This window comes from Knufia obscura, assembly GCF_036327395.1.
Source record: "Knufia obscura strain CCFEE 5817 isolate CBS 148926 chromosome Unknown scaffold_25, whole genome shotgun sequence".
NCBI lineage: Eukaryota > Fungi > Ascomycota > Eurotiomycetes > Chaetothyriales > Trichomeriaceae > Knufia > Knufia obscura.
The window spans coordinates 44,165-57,439 of NW_027042711.1; the positions used below are offsets into that span (position 1 = coordinate 44,165).

General features: G+C 51.2%; 6 protein-coding genes across 6 annotated transcripts; 3 read left to right on the forward strand and 3 right to left on the reverse strand.

The window, feature by feature from the left end:
* Nucleotides 1-205: 205 nt before the first annotated feature.
* PMZ80_011107 (uncharacterized protein) lies at nucleotides 206-1,556 on the forward strand (the record flags this gene model as incomplete). The annotated part of the gene is made up of 2 exons (XM_064879495.1): nucleotides 206-571; nucleotides 624-1,556. 2 exons carry the CDS (start codon nucleotides 206-208, stop codon nucleotides 1,554-1,556), a joined length of 1,299 nt encoding a protein of 432 aa, XP_064724732.1.
* Nucleotides 1,557-1,775: 219 nt separating this feature from the next.
* Nucleotides 1,776-2,478, reverse strand: PMZ80_011108 (uncharacterized protein; the record flags this gene model as incomplete). The annotated part of the gene is made up of 3 exons (XM_064879496.1): nucleotides 1,776-1,889; nucleotides 1,960-2,308; nucleotides 2,357-2,478. The coding sequence occupies 3 exons, from the start codon at nucleotides 2,476-2,478 to the stop codon at nucleotides 1,776-1,778; spliced, it is 585 nt and encodes a 194-aa protein (XP_064724733.1).
* Nucleotides 2,479-2,819: 341 nt separating this feature from the next.
* On the reverse strand, nucleotides 2,820-4,969 carry CYP-62 (cytochrome P450; the record flags this gene model as incomplete). Its single annotated transcript, XM_064879497.1, has 2 exons — nucleotides 2,820-3,019; nucleotides 3,070-4,969. The coding sequence occupies 2 exons, from the start codon at nucleotides 4,967-4,969 to the stop codon at nucleotides 2,820-2,822; spliced, it is 2,100 nt and encodes a 699-aa protein (XP_064724734.1).
* Nucleotides 4,970-6,177: 1,208 nt separating this feature from the next.
* prp10 (U2 snRNP component prp10) lies at nucleotides 6,178-9,804 on the forward strand (the record flags this gene model as incomplete). The annotated part of the gene is made up of 1 exon (XM_064879498.1): nucleotides 6,178-9,804. One exon carries the CDS (start codon nucleotides 6,178-6,180, stop codon nucleotides 9,802-9,804), a length of 3,627 nt encoding a protein of 1,208 aa, XP_064724735.1.
* Nucleotides 9,805-10,417: 613 nt separating this feature from the next.
* Nucleotides 10,418-11,662, forward strand: PMZ80_011111 (uncharacterized protein; the record flags this gene model as incomplete). The annotated part of the gene is made up of 1 exon (XM_064879499.1): nucleotides 10,418-11,662. The coding sequence occupies one exon, from the start codon at nucleotides 10,418-10,420 to the stop codon at nucleotides 11,660-11,662; it is 1,245 nt and encodes a 414-aa protein (XP_064724736.1).
* A 296-nt stretch (nucleotides 11,663-11,958) lies between these two features.
* Nucleotides 11,959-13,080, reverse strand: PMZ80_011112 (uncharacterized protein; the record flags this gene model as incomplete). Its single annotated transcript, XM_064879500.1, has 1 exon — nucleotides 11,959-13,080. One exon carries the CDS (start codon nucleotides 13,078-13,080, stop codon nucleotides 11,959-11,961), a length of 1,122 nt encoding a protein of 373 aa, XP_064724737.1.
* Nucleotides 13,081-13,275: the final 195 nt, after the last annotated feature.

Here is a 13,275-nt window from a genome sequence, read left to right on the forward strand (position 1 = left end):
GGATACTCAGGTGGGTCGTGCCTTGCAGAAAGTGGGGTCTGCAGAAGCGATGTTGAAAGCCGGTTACCTACCTCGGTATGCATATTGCTGAGCACCATGGCCGATACATATGATCCGGACGTGTCTTTCGCAAGCCTTCATTCTCCAGAGCACATCTATTCTACTGTGCCTGAGTTCGAGTTGCGGCTCAACACCACGGGCAACAATGACCACTGACACATTCGGCAGCACTTTACCTTGGGCCGAGCCACCATGGTACACCGGCAGACCTTCACCATATTACAAGGAGTCACACCGCCATCTGAGGAACGTTGTGCGTAAGTGGGTAGAGGAAAACGTACGCACAGAAGAATGGGAGGCTGCCGGTGAGGTACCGAAGGCGGTGTACACAAAGTGTGCCAAGGATGGCCTCTTAATGCCCATTGCTGCTGGTCGCAAGATCCCAAAAGAATGGTATGACTACCCTATCATAGGCGGCATCAAGCCGGAGGAATGGGACGGTTTCCATGATCTGGTGTTGTGGGATGAGCTGTATCGAGGAGGAGCAATATCGTCCATATTTGTTGGCTTGGTATGTTCCTTTGACAAGAACTGCACGAGCCTGAGCTGACAGTTGGTGCTAGACCGTGGGCGCACCGCCTATACGCCAGTATGCGTCACCTGAGCTCCGAGCGGAGATACTTCCACAGATTCTGTCGGGTCAGAAAAGGATATCACTGGCGATCACTGAACCATCCGCGGGCTCCGATGTGCGCAACATCACGACCACAGCTGAGAAGACAGCAGACGGAAAGCACTACATCGTCAACGGCGAGAAGAAATGGATCACTAACGGCATGTTCTCGGACTACTTCTGCGCCGCTGTACGCACGGGTGGACCCGGCGCAGAAGGACTGAGCTTCCTACTCATCGACCGGCACCTGCATGGCATCAACTGCAGGAAGATCGAGATTGGTGCTGGCAAGCTCAGCGCAACGACGTACATCACCTTCGAGGACGTCAAAGTACCAGCGCATTATCTCGTCGGTGCCGAAGGCGGCGGCTTCAAATTCATCATGTCGAACTTCAACCACGAGAGGGTCTGGATTGTCTTTCAGGCTCTTAGAGGTGCAAGGATCTGCCTTGAGGATGCATTCACCTGGGCGCAGAAAAGAGAGGTCTTCGGGCAGACGCTGATATCGCAGCCGGTTGTGAGGCATAAGCTCGGCATATGTGGGAAGAAGGTGGATGCTCTGCAGGCTTGGACTGAGCAGATCGTGTATGAGCTTGAGCATTTGAGTGAGAAGGATGGGAATAGATTGCTTGGTGGGACGACTGCGCTCTTGAAGGTGGAGGCGGGCATGGTGGGCAAGTATGTTGCTGATGAGTGTGTGAAGATTATGGGTGGGCTTGGTCTGACTAAGACGGGACAAGGTGCGCGAATCGAGGCCATCTCTCGTGGTGTAATAGGATTGATAGTGCCTGGTGGTTCAGAAGATGTGATGATCGATCTTGGCGTTAGGGAGGCTCTGAAGCTGAGCAAGGCTCGAGGTGCAGCCGGTACGTCGAGGTTGTGAGGTTCTGTCAGCGTCCTGAATTGTTGAGCGCAAGGTCCCTGAATTTGGGGTCGCGTGGCTACCAGATCGTCGCTGGCGTTGTTGAGTAGTAACAGCGCATTGTTTAGTACACATGATACTTGAACAAACCCTTGCTTTGACCACACTTCGGCCAGAAACTCTGTCGTGTCTGGCAGAGGCCTGCAGGTAAGCACAAGTTTCTGGCTGCACGTCTCTCAATCAGAACTTTGCATGCTCCTCGCCATACACAGTTTCTCCCGTGGTCTCGTCTACGACATCCGGCCTGGCGCAAGCTTCCGCAATCAATGCCTTCTCTTTCGCTTCGAATATTTGCTACGGGAGTCACATGTCAGCCAGCTTCTCACAAACCTGTCCATTGTTCGCCAAGAGGGAAAATACTCACATCCAGCGCCGGCTGCGCCGTCAACCAACTAACAAGTAACATACTCTTCAACGTCCAGCTCCTGGCAAACTCCGCGGCCCGAAAGTCCTTGAGCGGCCATGCTCTGAATCCCCGCCATGGAAAGTTCTGATCAAGATGCAACTGCAGTATCTTGGGGTACAGATCAAGTGATATCGATGCCTTGGCAATGCAGTCCTTGTAGAAGCCCACCACACCGACTATGAAGCCGATGGACGTACTGATTATGAATGGGATAGTAGCCGTGCGAAAGATCACGGCGGAGATGGTCGCGCCTGTCAGACCGAAGGACATTGCTGTTGTTGAGCCTGCAACGAGGGAGCGGAGCATGCTGAAGTCATGTTCAGCATTTCGGAGCGTAGGTGATCAGTAAGCTTACAAGATGCTAGGTCCGCTGATGTTGCCCCATCCGCCAGCAACACGCATCAAGGTCGTGGTCGCGCTGGACAGCGGCCCTTCCATATACGCTTCATCGCGCTTGTTGTCGAAGCCGTAGGACATCTCTGCCGCGTGCAAGTTGGTGACTTGGTAGCACACTACGCATGACTCGACATAATTTTATTGTACTTTTGCATGTGAGACACTCATGTCTGTTCATGCTCAGACAAGGACAACGAATGTCTAATTTTAGGGGGTCAAGAGGTCTGAGCGTTGAGCTTTGAATACGGTTGAGCACAGAGATCTATTGTACGGTAATGCATGCCGCTCATCAGCACCCCGCAGCACCAAGCCGCCGTCGTATAGTCAGGCAGCTTGTTGAATGCATCAACCACGATTAGAAGAAAGCCAAGAATGCTGTGTAAGTGCCAAGCATATATCTCAAGCGTTCCGGCTGATGCTATCTACTTGGCCTGACTCTTCAAAGCACCAAAGAGGTCAAAAGCTCCACTGCCGTTCTCCCTCTGAGGCGCGCCAGCCCAAGAACTCCACCCTGGCACGCCCTTGTTCGAAATCTGATCGGGATGGTTCTTCTTCCATATCTCGTCGATGTTATCCGGAAACTTCTCTTGTCCTTTAGGGACAAATCTGAAGGGTACAGTACCTGGTTGAACATGTTAGTGAAGATCAATGAGAAGGATGTGCCAAGCTTACCTCCACGTATCTGTAACGTGATGATTACGCCGAGTCCATTGAGCATGAGCTCTCTGACATCCTCTGCTGCCTTGTGCCATATTTCTGCCTTCTCATCGTTATTCATCTTCTTTAGCTCTTCGTCTGTGGCATATTTGTCCACGGCGAGCTCCACAGAATAGTTCTGGAACAGAACAGCAATCACTGCTAGCACTTCGACTTGAGCAAACCGTCGTCCGAGACATGCCCTGTAGCCATCGCTGAATGGAAGATATGAACCCTTCACTGGCTTGAAGAGTCGGTCTGAAGTGTCAGAGCTTTCGTTAACGCCCAGGTCGTCTTCCTTCGCAAGCGTTTCAATCGGTATGCCGTCAGCCGTCCTTGTCGTTCCATCAGGAGACTCAGAGAGCAGCCACCTTTCAGGTCGGAATTCTTCGAGATCGTTATCGATGTTTGCAATCGGATGCGCGGTATGACCCCCTGCCAATCGTGGCTTGGCAGTTGGCCAGTAATCCGGATGTCGATGAGCCGCTCCAGTACACAAGCTTATGTACGTGTTAGCGGGCACGAGGCATTCCTTTCCTCCCACTGTCAACTTCTGCGGTCCGACGCCTTCCATCGTCGACTTTGGAATCCCAACTACAGGCGGGACAAGTCTCAGCTCCTCCGCTAAAATTGCTCCTGCCATACCGCCGAACAGGGAAGGCAGGTCGCGGTCATATTCCCATTCACTTGGTGGCCTTCCTTGGAATATCTGCTCCAGATCTTTCTGCAGGCGCCTTTGAGTCTCTGGAGCAAGTGCAAGATATAGTGCCGAAAAATGAATGCTGTTTGCCGCAGTTTCGTGCCCGGCAAGCACGAGTACGAAGATATTGCCCAGCACTTCACTCTCGATCAATTGGCCCTTCTTCTTTGCATCCGTGTCTATGAGTTGTTGCTTGACCAGCTGGGTTAGGATGTCATTCGTCTCCTTCTCTGCCACACCACTCTCGATATCTGCTTTTTTGTTGATGAGAAGTTCGCGCATGTAGTTGCCCCATTCATGGTATGCTTCGTTGGCCTTCTTCGCTGTGACATCAGGAATCTTGCTTAGCAACCACCGTGGCAGCAGGAATTGTAAAAGAATGTTGTCTAGGAGACAATGGATGGCGTAAGTGTAGGACATGGTGTGACCTGGGTCAATATCTCGGTTTTCATTCTTGATCTTGGACTGGTCAATGTAACCTGTTTCGTCTTCGCGCGACTGGGTCTCTGAGGTTGGCCAGTCCATCCTGCGACCGAAGCCTGCTGCCGAGATGACGTTCAGAGATAAGCGCATTGTGTCGTCCATGAGCCGATCGACTGTCTGGTGGCCTTGTCCATCTTGTCCGACCCACGAGGAGAGCATAGCCTGTGCCTGCCGGATTGATTCGTCCCAGACAAGATGGTTGTTCTTCTCGGTGAAGGGGGGAGAGGTTGCCTTGCGATGTTTGCGCCACACATCTCCTTCTGTGGTCACCACGTTCTTACCATAAATATCCAGAGACGTGTAGATATGGGTCGGCTTTGGAAAATCGTTGCGCCTCGTCGTAATTGCAGATATGACAGGTGGCTCGCAGGTATACATGACCATACCACCAGGACTTACTGTCAAGAACGTGTCGTGGCCAACGCGCTTAAAGACTTCATGACGGTAATCGAAGGTGAATTCGGGTAGGGTGAAATCTACCCAGCGCGTCCATGATCGTGGGAGCTTCTTCAGGAGCGGAAACAACAATCGGTGACCGATTAGCCACCATCTTTCCATGAAGTAGACAGGTACAACAATGTAGTGGATGCCGGATTTTCTGGCAGCGAGAACATTCTTCCGAAGGCGGAGGAGGTGGTTAGTCAAGACATAGACGATGGAGAGGCCGACCGCCAGCAATATGACGGAGGCCATGTTGAATACCAGAGGAAGCCTTACCTGATGCGAGAAGGTCATCAAGGATGGTAATAAGTAACAAGTCTTGGATATTGGGGACAGTTTTGGCAAACTATGATGATGGATGACCTCACCGTCTTCTTAGTCACTCCTAGCTCAAGGTGATATGTAGACCGTCAGACTGTTGCGCAAAGCGGGAGACAGTACCTAGGCGGAGGGGACAGGATGCTGGCGGCCATTATGACCATCGTGCAGAGCCCGAGAACATCTTTCGAACAGGTAGCCGTTTGGGTTGAGTTTCGGCAGGAGGTAAAGGTCTGGAGGTGCGATGATGTACACATTCGTATTTCACTTCGGGAACAAATGAGATTGGTTGACAACCTGATCACGGGGCCACCGAATCGTTTCCAAGGCGTAAACTATCCTACTTGAGGGCAGTAACCTTTGTGCACGTGTTGATGATCCACGATTTCGGTTGTACCTCACAAGAAAGATTCATGCACTTCAAGTTGCAGGACTTGAGGGGCACGATTGAGAAATCACTAGCAGCCAAACAGAATGCTATATGGTTGTACTGGTGAACCACATGTCTACTTAAGTCATCAGTGACAGACTCCCTGGAGGACACCTTGCCTCGAAATGCGAATTAAATACCTCTAGATCTGAGACTGAAGTTGACGATGTGCTAGAAATGATTCAAATGAAGACTGTTTTTATTCACAACTTTTCGTCAACACTGGACGGTCACGTCGTACGCTTGGCAGGGACTTTCTACGTTCACACAATAGTGGTTTCCGGCGACAGCTCGACACATGAGGTCTGTAGCTACCTGATACCAAGTGCGTGCAATCAAGTCCTACTAGTATCACAGTCACAGATTGTTCATACCAAAGTTACGAGGATCGTCTGAACGCGCTTTGGTATCTCAACGGTCCTCTCCGGGCGTCGTGTGACGCCCTGTGGATTTCTCCGGGCTGATATCAGGTTAAACGTGGAGAAGTCCGCTCATGGTTCATGGGCGTGTCATCGGCCCGAACTGCACGAAGTTGCGGCCACTAACGGCAGGCAAAAAGCTTCCAGGCCGCTGCACTGGCAGTTCGAATATCGCTTTCACGTGACGTGCGCTTTCTCCTTCTGGTTCCCGCCGCAGATGATCTCGTCAAGCCTTTTGTGCTGAACAACTACTCGCACTGCCCACTCTACCGTTTCCGTCCTTCACAGCAGCTATGTCGGATGCGGACTTCGAGCAGGTGAAGCTGCTTCAGCAGCAGCGCAATGCAGAAGCTGCGTCCAAAAAAGGTTCAAAAACCTTCGATACCTCGAATCTACGAACTGACTCTTCCACGAAGGCATCCCTGGGTGAAGCATTTGATAAGGATCTGTATGGATCAGATGGCGACAGATTCGCAGGCTACCACACATCGCTTGCCCCAGATGGGGAAGATGAAGAAATGCCAGACAGCGACAATAGTCGACGACTGATCGGGCAGTACACGGCTTCTAAGACACAGATGAACGAGTTTGCGCGTGGCAATGGCGTCGAGGAAGAGGACATTCTACTAGGCCGTGAGAAGTCTGCCAGGATTGCAGATCGAGAAACTGATTATCAGAAGCGACGATTTGATCGAGGTCCTCTTACGCCTACACGAGCCGATCCTTTTGCTGCCAACAAGCAGGCTGGCGCTGCTGCCGAAGGCTCCACATACCGCGAGGTGATGCAACTGCAGGATATTGAGCGCGAAGAAGAGCGAGTGAAGAAGCTCATCGAGGAGAAGCAAGCTAATGGCCATGTTGTAGAGCATAGACCTACACTCAAGGAAGAACCAGACAAGGAGAACGCAGAGGCGGGCTCAACTGTGGAAGCGACGGGTCGAAAACGAAAGAAGCGATGGGATGTGTCTGCTGAGCCTGCCACCAACGGCGACGCTGATGCTCAAGAGAAAAAGAAATCGAGATGGGATAAGGCAGCTGCTCCGGACGGCGCAGTTCAAGCGCCTGCAAAACGCTCGAGATGGGACCAAGCACCCTCACTAAATGGCGCCGCAGCCCCTGTGATTACCGCACCTCAGCCAGCAATCGCTGCATTCGGCACAGATATCTCCTCCCGAAATGCGCCATTATCCGATGAAGAGCTGGATATGATGCTCCCAAGCGAAGGCTACAAGATCCTGGAACCTCCTCCGGGGTACGAGCCCATTCGCAACTATGCGAAACGAGCACAAGTCCCATCAGCCGCATCATCATCAGGCACCATTGGTGGATTCATGATGCAGGAACCAGAAAATCCAAGGTCGATGGGCAAGCAGTTACCAACAGAAATTCCAGGTGTCGGAGACCTGCAGTTTTTCAAGGCTGAAGACATGACATATTTTGGAAAACTTGTTGATGGCGCAGAAGAGAATACATTGTCGGTCGAGGAGCTGAAAGAGAGGAAGATCATGCGCTTACTGCTGAAAGTCAAGAACGGCACACCACCAATGAGGAAGACGGCCTTGCGACAGTTGACGGATAATGCGCGACAATTCGGTGCCGGCCCGCTCTTCAACCAGATCCTACCACTGCTCATGGAGAAATCTCTCGAGGACCAGGAACGGCATTTGTTGGTCAAAGTCATTGATCGTGTACTGTACAAGCTGGATGACCTCGTGCGACCATACACTCACAAGATCCTGGTCGTTATTGAGCCGTTACTCATTGACCAAGATTACTACGCTCGAGTTGAAGGCCGAGAGATCATCTCAAATTTGTCGAAAGCTGCTGGTCTTGCTCACATGATCAGTACCATGCGACCAGATATCGATCATGTCGACGAGTATGTCAGAAACACCACTGCTCGAGCATTTGCTGTTGTAGCTTCCGCACTTGGCATACCCGCTCTTCTACCCTTTTTACGAGCTGTCTGCCGAAGCAAGAAGTCGTGGCAAGCTCGACATACTGGTGTCAAGATCGTTCAGCAGATTCCAATTCTGATGGGTTGCGCTATCCTTCCTCATCTGAAAGGTTTGGTAGACTGTATTGCAGACAACCTCAACGACGAGCAAGCAAAGGTGAGGACTGTCACATCCCTGGCCATAGCAGCTTTGGCCGAAGCTGCGAATCCTTATGGTATTGAGAGCTTCGATGATATCCTCAACCCACTCTGGACAGGCGCCCGTAAACAGCGAGGAAAAGGTCTTGCTGGTTTCCTAAAGGCCGTTGGTTACATCATCCCCCTCATGGATGAAGAATATGCCAACTACTACACGAGTCAGATCATGGAAATCCTGCTTCGAGAATTTGCGTCGCCGGATGAGGAAATGAAGAAGGTCGTGCTGAAGGTAGTCTCACAGTGCGCCAGCACAGACGGTGTGACTGCAGCATACCTAAAAGAGAATGTACTTGCAGACTTCTTCAAAAGCTTTTGGGTCCGGAGAATGGCACTCGACAAGCGAAACTACAGACAAGTCGTTGAAACAACTGTCGATCTTGGCCAGAAAGTCGGCGTCAGTGAAATCGTGGAGCGTATCGTCAACAACCTCAAGGACGAATCAGAAGCATACAGAAAGATGACGGTTGAGACCATTGAGAAAGTCATTGCATCTCTGGGTGCGGCAGATATTGGCGAGCGGCTCGAGGAGCGCCTAGTCGACGGCATGTTGTTTGCTTTTCAAGAGCAGAGCGTCGAAGATATCGTCATGCTGAACGGCTTCGGCACAGTCGTCAATGCCCTTGGTACGAGATGCAAGCCATATCTGCCACAAATTGTCAGTACAATCCTCTGGCGTCTCAACAACAAGTCAGCAACGGTCAGACAACAAGCTGCTGATCTCATCTCGAGAATAGCAATGGTGATGAAACAATGCGGAGAGGATGCATTGATGGGCAAGCTCGGCGTTGTCCTCTACGAGTACCTCGGTGAGGAGTATCCAGAAGTCCTTGGTTCCATTCTCGGTGCACTACGATCCATCGTCACAGTTGTGGGTATCAGCCAGATGCAGCCGCCTATTCGAGACCTCCTCCCACGACTTACACCCATCCTACGAAACAGACATGAGAAAGTACAAGAGAACACCATCGATCTTGTCGGTCGTATTGCTGATCGAGGACCAGAAGAGGTCAACGCAAGAGAGTGGATGAGAATATGCTTCGAGCTACTTGACATGCTGAAGGCTCACAAAAAGGGTATCAGAAGAGCAGCAAATAATACCTTTGGTTTCATTGCCAAGGCTATCGGTCCGCAGGATGTGCTTGCGACACTGCTGAACAACCTGAGGGTGCAGGAACGACAATCAAGAGTCTGTACAGCTGTCGCTATTGGTATTGTCGCCGAGACTTGCGCGCCGTTCACAGTTCTGCCAGCGCTGATGAACGAATACAGAGTGCCCGAGCTGAACGTGCAAAATGGTGTGCTCAAGTCCCTGAGCTTCCTGTTCGAGTACATTGGAGATATGGCAAAGGACTACGTCTACGCTGTCACACCCCTTCTCGAAGATGCGCTCATCGATCGTGATCAAGTTCACAGACAGACGGCTGCATCAGTGGTCAAGCACGTCGCTCTTGGCGTGGTGGGTCTCGGCTGCGAAGACGCCATGGTTCATCTGTTGAACTTGCTTTACCCGAATCTCTTCGAAACATCGCCGCATGTCATTGATCGGATCATCGAGGCAATCGAGGCGATAAGAATGGCTGTTGGAGCTGGCACCGTGATGAATTATGTTTGGGCTGGACTGTTCCATCCTGCAAGGAAGGTCCGAACACCATATTGGAGGCTGTTCAACGATGCGTACGTGTATGGGGCTGACTCGATTGTGCCATATTATCCTGATTTGACTAGCGAAGGTGTGCCGAGACACGAGTTGAACATCGTTCTGTAGCGAGGGGTTGTACAAAAGGTAGATAGCACAGCAGCATGCTCAGATTGAGCTTCAATGACTCGAATGCAGTTACGATGTAAAGTCCATGCCTGGGTCCATCTTGTCCATCCCATCTCGCTGTTGTACTGTACTGTATGGATGCTGATGTAGTGGTATGTGGTTGGTAAGGTTGGGTGGAGTGGTGGAGGTCGTATATGTAATGACTGCGGTCGTAACTGCCCAACATCGCCCATGTTCGAGAGATTCTGCTAAGCTTTCTGGGGTACGCCAGGTCGTAGCTTAGCTGTAGAAGTTGCCTTTTTGGGTGCGCTAAATCTGGCTGAGGTAACCTTTTCTCAGTACGACCAAATAATGGATTGCGCGTCGTCATCGTTGTCTTCTTGCGCTCTGGTCAATGCTTTCATCCATTTTGTAAGTGAACTCTCTGCGAAGATTATACCTGACTAGAACCATGCTACCAATTCCGATGGTTGTCAGACCTTGTCCTAAGGGCCGCCTCTGGTCCAGTGACCGGTAGGACGCGTGAGGTTCGGTCTTTTACGCAACCTGCGTCGCAATCACATCCTGAGAACCACCTCGAACGTCCGACTGTAAGCCCTTAAGGTCGTCAGCTATGGCTCGGAACAAGTCTTTTCGACCACAACGAGAGCCGTTCTTCCACAACGAACGAGTCACCCCATCGAATGTGCATGGCCCTTTCTCCTTCCTCAATCCTACCAGAGCGCATTTCGAACTCAATCCCGAGAAGCAAGCGTCAGGAAGGTCTTCAAGTGAGGAGAGGCTGTCACAAGAGAAACCCCAGTCATCTTCCAGTGTCAAATTCCTGTGGCGCTCAAGAGACAACAGAAAAGGTCGACATCCACTTCTGGTCGACAAGGATGGCGCAGCTAGCATCTCTACACCGCGTCCAACACCGCATCCGAAAGAAGTTATGAAGACGATTGGCAAGATGTTCACATACTATCCTGTCTGGGACATCTCCTGGCTAGTAGCATACATTTTCACCTGGGGCTCGATAGTCTGGTGTATCAATGCTTTCTTCTCCTTCCTGCCATATATTCGTTCTACATCAGATTTCAAAGGAGAAGTGCTGGATGCAGGTGGCATCACTGCATTCATCGGTGCGGTCATGTTTTTTGAGCTCGGGTCTATTCTACTTATGCTTGAAGTGGTCAACGAGAACCGCGCTGGCTGCTTTGGTTGGGCTATCAAAACGCTGATCGAGGAGGACTCCAGTCAAGACAAGCTACAGGTTTGCGTGAACCCACAAGCCTGTACGCACCATCATCGAAACACGAAGAACCTGGTTGGTCGGAGCGCCACAGCAAAAGACAGCAATACCATATCAGACACCAAGCAAGAAGACAGCAGCAGAACATGGCAGTGGTTTCCCACCCTGCAAGCTCTGCGCTCGCACTATATCCACGAACTCGGCTTCCTCGCAAGTTTCGCTCAATTCTGCGGCGCAACAATCTTCAGTATCGCAGGCTTCACTGCTCTCCCAGGCATCATCAACAACATGTCGCAGGGGCTGACTGATGGTATCTACTGGGCTCCCCAAGTCATTGGCGGCTGTGGTTTCATCATCTCAGGTACACTTTACATGCTCGAGACGCAGAAAAATTGGTACACGCCTTCTTTTGGCTTGTTGGGTTGGCACATTGCGTTCTGGAATCTTGTCGGTGGTGTTGGCTTTACACTCTGTGGTGCATTGGGCTTCGCTGCCGGGAATCACGGTGCGCAGTATCAGGCTGCTTGTTCGACTTTTTGGGGCAGTTTTGCTTTCTTGATTGGGAGTTTGTTGCAGCTGTATGAGAGTTTGCAGAAACATCCGGTTGAGGTTGGGAAGAAGAGTTAAGGACTTTGGGCCAGGGACAATTGGGATTCAACTATGGCATCAGGTCTTGCAAGCAGTGCCCACCATATGGCGCTCGAATACCCGGCAATTTTCATGTGAGGGTTGTGCTACAGCTTGAACATCGTAGTTACGACAATCGTTGAGCTAGAGCTGCTCTGTATCTGAGGGGCACGCCTTGGGTCAGCGACGAGGCACTGATCAATTCTGGTTACTTCGACAAAGCCTGACCGGATCATCTAAGGACTGCATTGCTCTGCAATAACTTCGAAGTCTACATTGCCTGTGGATGCCCATGCTCAATCCGGCCACTGGTCCTCGAAGTCCGTACGTCCTGACAGCAGCTTCTCCATGTTCATACGAACACTCTGACGTATGTTGAGTGTATATCGTTGGTCACGATAGAGGCCGTTGGGATCTGCTATTTCGCTATCAAAGTCTTTGGGTCCAACACGCCGATGGTGGTCGAACAGCTGCGGCAGAACACTGATACACTTCGGTAAGTAGCCAGGCACCTCGGTATTGCCCTGACACCATTCTCGGAGCATCAAGTCAAACGGCATAGTCAATCGTCGAAGACCTAGCGCAAACAGTAGCTTCCTAGCTCCCTGTTGAGAGACCGCGTAAGCTAGTGAACATACACCTTCCGACACAGTGGTATACACCCGAGTATGCTCAGGTAAATCTTTGAGAGGCGATGGTTCGTTGGCGTCCCACGACTCCTGGTACTTGATTGGAGCCACTGTATTATCGTTTTGGTATAGCACAGCCGCGTTGGTTTCTGGAAATTTCATTCCACAATGACCCAGCCACAAGATATCCCAATCGTCTCCATAAGGGGAGTGTGTCGACCTTGTTGAATGTCTTGCGTCCTTCATCTGGACTCGTCCGGTGCTGGTCGGATTGGAAGTGAGGTATCGTGAGGCAACAGCGACATCCTGGAGCTGCTGTTTGAGTCGAACATCCCAATCGATATCGTCTTCCATTATCAGAGCTGAACTCCAGCCGTTTTCGATCACACGAGAGATGCTATTGATATGTGCTCTCCAGCTCCCACGCTGTGCAGCACCCAAATTGGTATCAAAGTGCGCAGGCAGAACTTTATCTGCAACAGCCTCACCTCTGATACCAGGGACAAACTCGATATGAAGCCCAGTCACATCACCCGCAAGAACCATGCCATCGTGGTGGTCTGTTCGCTCGGGCAGATTTATCACCAATATGCGCTCGAATCCGAGCGTTGTGTTCAATATGTTCTGCAAAAGGGCATCTCTAGCAGCTGGCTTTGTCGGAATTCCACTGACCGGTGTACTCCCGAAGTTGAATGCTAACAGCAAGACGAATACCAGCAATAGCACGACGCCGCCACCGATGTTGCGAACGTTCTTGTTGGAACTCCCAGAGAGCCGTGCGACAGACATTCGGTCTACTATCTCAATGGCAGGACTCAGGAAATACGTCAATGGAGGGAACACATTTGCTGAACATGTTTGACGAAAGCTGGGCAGGTAGGAAAGAACCCACGCGAACAGAGTCGCAAACGGGTGCATCATGGGGCAGGGCTGCTGCGAAACATGAGATCAGTTCAGACCAGCGTGACGAATAGCGTGCCAGAG